We start from the raw sequence: 7117 nt of genomic DNA on the forward strand, positions 1-7117 counted from the left end.
GTTGTGATACGGTTATTTGGTTATACACAACTATTAGTAATATAGTCTAATGATATTTCTTTTTCATTTATTAGTAGCTTATTTTAGATCTCGATACTGGTACTGTATCATATATGAGACATGTTTGGAACTGCCATAAGGAGAGATACCGGTAAAACCGTATAAGTAGCTAGAAGACATGTTCAAGCTATATTTTAAGTGCAAATTACTTAAAGTTTGAATTGAAATATGATTATTTGATTCAATTCTCAAATCTAGAGGCAATCCGGCAATCCGGCAATGGTTATGGGACCAACTTTCATTTGGCTTTATATTTTGTATATATTTTCGGATATCTCAAAGGTGCAACAAAGGTTGATATTTCTTAAGGTATAGGACAACAGGGAATTTGTTATTTCTGTGGAAGTACGGCTAATGGAAAGAGAAGGCCTGCACCTTCTACTCGGTTTGATCCAAGAAACTGCAACAATCTCACCATTTGGAAGAAGATCTTTTTAGAACCTAGTGAAAGTTAAAAGGAAAGACAGAATTATATATATACATATATATATATATATATACACACACACATATATATATACATATATATATATATAGATGTATGTATATATGTAATATAGGACAATTCTCTTGTACCCATTTTTATGCGGAATTTTGGTGCCTCCCGTGATAGCAAATGTTAAAACCAACACCACAGTTTTCATGTTCACAGCTTCAGATTTAGTCACATTTTCTTGTAGTTAGAGAGAGAGAGAGAGAGAGAGAGAGAGAGAGAGAGAGGTTTGCAGATGTAAAAGAGTGAAGTTATAGTATTACAACTTAATCGGTAAAAATGGCAGGATCGTCTGGAAGAACAAAGAGGAAGATAAGGTGGAGCAAACTGTATTCTTTTGCATGCTTCAGACCTGTCACAACTGAGAATGATCCAAGCCAGCAGCTCCTTGGCCAGCCGGGGTTTTCGCGGGTGGTTTTCTGCAACGAGCCTGAGCTGCACAAGGCCAAGCCTTACAAGTACCCCAAGAACTATGTCTCCACAACCAAGTACAATATCATGACTTTTCTTCCAAAAGCGCTTTTCGAGCAGTTCCGAAGAGTTGCCAATCTGTATTTTCTGTTGGCAGCTGTGTTGTCCGTCACTTATTTGGCTCCTTTTCAACCAATAAGTTTGATTGCTCCTTTGGTCTTTGTGGTGGGGGTTAGCATGATCAAGGAGGCAGTGGAGGACTGGCAAAGATTCTTGCAGGTAAACAGAAAATACAGTAAAATATTTATTTTCAATAAATTCGTATATTCATAATTCTTGAAATTTTAGCTCCTCTTTTTCTACTGCAGAAGAAAATTAGTTTGATTCAAAATTGACTCCCCACTTTATTACTTGTTGAAGAATGTAGATTTTTCAGCCCACACAAGAAAATAACCGAATTAAATACAGCTTATATTGAACGGTTTCACTGCTAATTTATCCTCCCTTATTTGATATTTAGTATGATCATAAACCCCCTTGACTTTCCTGTTCTACTTTGCTAAAAATCTTCATTTTTCCCTCCATTTTAATAAACTTTCTGGGACTATTTACAACAAATTTATTTTGTGTTCCAGGATTTGAATGTGAACTCAAGAACTGTAAAGGTTCACGTTGGAGACGGCGAATTTATTGAAAAACCATGGCAAGGACTGTGTGTAGGAGATGTTGTGAAGGTTAACAAGAATGAATATTTTCCTAGTGATCTCCTCTTACTATCTTCCAGCTATGAGGATGGCATATGTTATGTAGAGACCATGAACCTTGATGGAGAAACTAATCTCAAGGTTAAACGATGCTCGGAAGCCACACTTGGCCTTGTCAATGATCAATCATTTGTTTTATTCAGGGCTACCGTCCGCTGTGAGGACCCGAATCCTCATCTCTACACCTTTGTAGGGAACTTAGAGTTGAAAAATGCATCATTTCCCTTGTGTCCTGCCTCACTTCTCCTAAGAGATTCAAAGCTTCGGAACACTGATTATATTTATGGGGTTGTGATTTTTAGTGGACCAGACACAAAAGCTGTGAGGAACTCAACAAGATCACCATCTAAGCGCAGTCGGATTGAAAGAAAGATGGATCTTGTCATCTACCTTCTCTTTTCGATGCTTCTGTTGATTTCACTGGTCACTTTGATTGGTTTTGCAGAGTTTTTGAAAACGGAGATGATTAAGTGGTGGTATCTTTCTCTAGATGATAAAGATCCATTTTTTCAACCATCAAAGCCTGAGGTATCTGGTTTCCTACAGTTCATAAGGGCTCTTATTTTGTATGGTTACTTGATCCCCATTTCTCTCTATGTTTCCATTGAGGTTGTCAAAGTTTTACAAGCCATGCTCATTAACAAGGACATCAAATTGTATGATGAAGTTACATGTAAATCTGTTCAAACGCGAACATCAAATTTAAATGAAGAGCTTGGTCAGGTGGAGATGATTCTGTCTGATAAAACGGGGACTTTGACGTGTAACCAGATGGAATTCAGGAAATGCTCTATTGCTGGAATTTCGTATGGGGGTGATGTAAATGAAATTGATCGTGCAGCATCTCAACGGATGAATGTTGATGTTGAGTCATATTGTTTTAGTATTGATGAGTTTGAAACAGCAAGCCAAAGCTGCGAAATGTTTGAGTTCTCAGTTGGTGACATTAGCACTGAAAGGGCTATTCTAGGTGGACAAAGACATGAGCAGAATTATTCAAGTGCAGAAAACTCGAGAATCTCGAACGTGGAGGAAGAATCTGCCATCAAGGGTTTCAACTTTAGGGATGGCAGGCTTATGAACAAAAAGTGGATGTACAGATCCAACTTATCCGATGTAACAATGTTCTTTCGAGTCATGGCTCTATGTCACACAGGCATACCTGTTGAGGAGGATGAGCTAACTCATAAGCTAAAGTATGAGGCAGAGTCACCGGAAGAAGTATCTTTTCTAGTTGCTGCTCAAGAGTTTGGATTTCAATTTTTTCGAAGAAGTCAGTCCTTTATGTTTCTTAAGGAATTTGATCCTTCCACGGGAAAGGAGGTTGAGAGGTACTTTCGTAACTGATTGAGACTATTTTCTTGTATAAAGTTGTGTAGTATAATGCCTAAACATGATATGAATGTATTTTCAGGAAGTACAAACTTTTGAACCTTTTAGAGTTCTGTAGCACTCGGAAAAGGATGTCTGTTATCATAAGCGACGAAGATGGTCAGATCATTCTACTCTGCAAAGGTGCAGACAAGTATGTTTCTACGCCGAAAATTATCTATTGATCTCTACCCCATGTTTTTTTTTAACTTTTTATGTTAAAGGTATCTTAAACTTGTGTTATCAGTTGATTTTTGCTCTAACTTGTATCTTATATGAATTTTGGTTTTCAGCATTATCTTCGATAGGCTTGCAGAAAATGGAAGGGCATACCAACAGGCAACAACCCTACACCTTTCCAATTATGCAGAAGATGGATTCCGCACTCTGGCATTTGCTTACCGGAAACTTGAGGCTGCTGAGTATGAACAATGGAACTCAATATTCAAGGTGGCCAAGACAACAATAGGTCCCGAAAGGGAAGAAGTGCTAGAGAAAGCATCTGAAATGATCGAAAAGGATTTGATTTTATTAGGGGTTGCTGCTGTTGAAGACAAGCTACAAAAGGGGGTTAGCTATCTGTCTTTTTCTATGTTTGTGTGGCTTTTGTATGGTTACATGCTCTTTCTCATAGTCGATAGTGTCTTCTTTTATGCATACATATCAGGTTCCAGAATGCATAGATAAGCTTGCCCAAGCCGGGATAAAAATATGGCTGCTCACCGGTGACAAGAAGGAAACTGCCATAAATATAGGGTAAAGTTTGTGAAAAACCATTTACTTGGTGTACTTGTAAGTCTTAAATCATCAGAAAGGCGTTGATGGAAGCTAAATTATTTGTCTTTGGCTTTCCTTTTTGCACATTCGCATTGGCAGATTTGCTTGCAGCTTGCTCCGGCAGGATATGAAGCAATTTCATCTGAGCTTGGGTAGAGAAACTGCAACTATTCCAACTAATAACCAACTGAAGGTGGAACTGGAAATTGATCGCTTCGGATAACAGTTATATTAGAATACTTTTATGTGAATTTGGCCATCCAATAGCTCAGAAAAAAAAAAAAAAAAACAAACAAAAACAAAAACAAAAGGGAAAACATGATACTATATTATGGAAGTTGAGTTGGTAATCACAAATTTTGTTTTTTTCTAGTTTCCAGGCGATGAAAGATGACATTTTAAACCAACTCGAAAGTTTTCACAAACTGAAGTCTGAAGAAGGCAATGATAATGCACCCTTGGCTTTGGTAGTAGATGGAAAAGCTCTTGAAATTGCTCTCAGAAGTGATGTGAAGGACCAGTTCTTACCATTGGCTGTTAATTGCGCTTCTGTCATATGCTGCCGCGTCTCTCCAAAACAGAAGGCTTTGGTAGGTCTATTCAGATAGAGCTTTGAGTCCAATGAAAATATTCATGCATATTCATTCTTTGTGTTTTCGAATTCCAGATTACGCGATTGGTAAAGGAACATACTGGGAAAACAACCTTGGCAATTGGAGATGGGGCAAATGATGTTGGCATGATTCAAGAAGCTGATATTGGAGTAGGAATCAGTGGCATGGAAGGAATGCAGGCAGTCATGGCCAGTGACATAGCATTGCCTCAATTCCGATTTTTGGGGAGATTACTTATAGTTCATGGGCGTTGGTGTTACAAAAGGATTTCAAAAATGGTAAATGCTTCCATCCTACTTTAGACAATAGACGATATCTTTATCTGATGCTAGGCTAAGCCCCTTTCCTCTATCCAGGTTCTCTACTTCGTGTACAAGAACATTGCGTTGGGGCTCACGCTGTTCTACTATGAGTTATCCTCAAGATTTGCAGGGGAGGTCTTCTACGACGACTGGTATATGGCCTTGTTCAATGTGATTTTGACATCTTTACCTGTTATATCATTGGGAGTCCTTGAGCAGGACGTTTCATCAGAAGTGTGCCTCCAGGTAAACAAACTTAACGAAAATCACACACATACACATGAAAAGGCGATAGTTCTTGTACACAACGGTTGTTTGCAAGAATTTCTCGTGTAAGCTATGAGAGTTTTAATGGAATTTTCTGTTTTCTTTTTTATGGAACAGTTTCCAGCTCTTTATCAACAAGGACAGAAGAACATATATTTCACGTGGTACCGGATTATTGGTTGGATAGTAAACGGCGTGGTTGCTTCTCTAGTCATATTCCTTGCAAACATATACACTTTCTCCCCTAATTCATTTCAGAAGAATGGCCAAGTTGCAGACATCACACACCTTGGTGCCATGACATACACCTGCATAATCTGGACCGTCAATTGCCAGATTGCGCTGATCATCGACCGGTTCACTTGGATCCAACATCTTTTCATATGGGGTAGCATCATGATCTGGTACGTGTTCTTGTTGGTATACGGTGCATTCCCTCCTGCCTACTCTCAAAGAGGATTTCGTGTCCTAATCGAAGCTCTTGGCCCTGCACCGTTGTATTGGACTGTCACATTATTCGTTGTGGTTGTTTCGCTGCTACCCTACTTCATTCACATCGTCATCCAACGGTCATTCTATCCGTTGGACGATCATGTGATTCAAGAAATGAAGCACTGCAGGAAAGATGTTGCAGTCAAGCAAATGTGGGAGAGGGAGAGAAGCAACTCCATAAAGATGACTCAGGTTGGGGTTTCGGCTCGGGTTGACGCGAGAATTCGGGTTCTGAAAGAACAGTTGCACCACAAGAAACAGTTGATATACAGATCAGTGACAAGCAGTCCAATATTTAGATCACTGACAAACAGCCCAGCCTAGTGGAAATTTGCCACCTTCTTATTCTTTTATTCATTAACTTGTAAGCATTGTCTAAATATAGTGCGTTCAGTTTCTTGATAGTTTCAGTGGCAAAATGTTGTTTCAATTAAATAGGCAGCCCAAGTACACACTCAGTTGCAAGCACAACGAATCATGAATGGCTTTGCAAGACAAATAAGGGAGTGTTCGGTATATGGTTTCGTTGAATTCGAGATCAAAGTGTCTTCTTTTTAAATTAAATTAGTTTAGAATATCGTCTTATCTAAATTATAATTAGTAAGTGAATGGTGGTGCAATTCATAATAATTAAAAAAAAAAAAGACAAAATTCTCGAGCCGTTAGATTTTCATCTCAAAACTATTGATGTCATAAAAAAAGTTTTTCAAATAATAAATCTATTCTTAAGATTAATTACACCGATACCTTTTGAGTTTTTGCGTTTTCACACAACCACTTCAACTTCATTGATTTTTTTTCACATAACTTCTTGAGATTTGAAACTTTAAAATAAAACCCCCTAAAGTATAACACACTTTCATACGACCCCTTAATTACAAAATGACGTGACATGATTTATTAAATAAGAAAAAATGATCCCACCAAGTTAAAAGTTAAAACCGTATTTTTAGTTCCTGTAGTATCCATATGTTACATACTAATAAACGAGATAGTTTCTTGAATTTTTAAAGTTTCATAATGTTTTGTCCTTTTTTAAGTAGTGGCTATATGAAGTCTTTGTAAATCATGAGGGTTTATGTGAAAATACGGATAGGGCGTAGAAAGTGTGTAATATAATTTTTTAGGCTAAATTAATAGTTTTAAAAAAATTATTGATAAAGAGTAACCAAACCAACATGAAAGAGATTAAGTTACAATTAGCACACAACATAGAAGTGGACTTTGAAAGTAAAGCTAAAAAACCCAAAACAAAGTTGTGAGCCCAAAGCAAATGAAAAACCAAAACAAACCCTAACAACTTGCTACCTCCGCAACCGTCGGTACGCCACCTGCCAGCTTTTGGACGAAAAATTAAGAGGAAATTGTAGCCCTTAACTTTAATTTAATTAGAGCAATGGTCCTTCAATTAAAAATTCATTACCATTGATCCCTCAACTCATCAAAACGTGCAGTTATAGTCCATCAACTAAAAATCCATTACCATTAGTCTGTTAACTTTAATCAAACTGGAGATATAGTCACTCAACTTTAACTCAATTCAAGCAATGGTCCCTCAACTTTAAT

The 7117-nt window shown here is 37.6% G+C and overlaps 1 protein-coding gene across 1 annotated transcript; it reads left to right on the top strand.

The window, feature by feature from the left end:
- Nucleotides 1-377: 377 nt before the first annotated feature.
- LOC103446061 (probable phospholipid-transporting ATPase 4) lies at nucleotides 378-6087 on the top strand. Its single transcript, XM_029110177.2, has 10 exons — nucleotides 378-1243; nucleotides 1600-3059; nucleotides 3143-3253; nucleotides 3393-3669; nucleotides 3767-3855; nucleotides 3976-4069; nucleotides 4257-4466; nucleotides 4544-4768; nucleotides 4847-5038; nucleotides 5177-6087. The coding sequence occupies exons 1-10, from the start codon at nucleotides 833-835 to the stop codon at nucleotides 5873-5875; spliced, it is 3768 nt and encodes a 1255-aa protein (XP_028966010.1). The 5' UTR covers nucleotides 378-832; the 3' UTR covers nucleotides 5876-6087.
- The last annotated feature ends 1030 nt before the right edge of the window (nucleotides 6088-7117 follow it).

This window comes from Malus domestica, chromosome 10 (genome assembly GCF_042453785.1).
Source record: "Malus domestica chromosome 10, GDT2T_hap1".
Classification (NCBI taxonomy): Eukaryota; Viridiplantae; Streptophyta; class Magnoliopsida; order Rosales; family Rosaceae; genus Malus; species Malus domestica.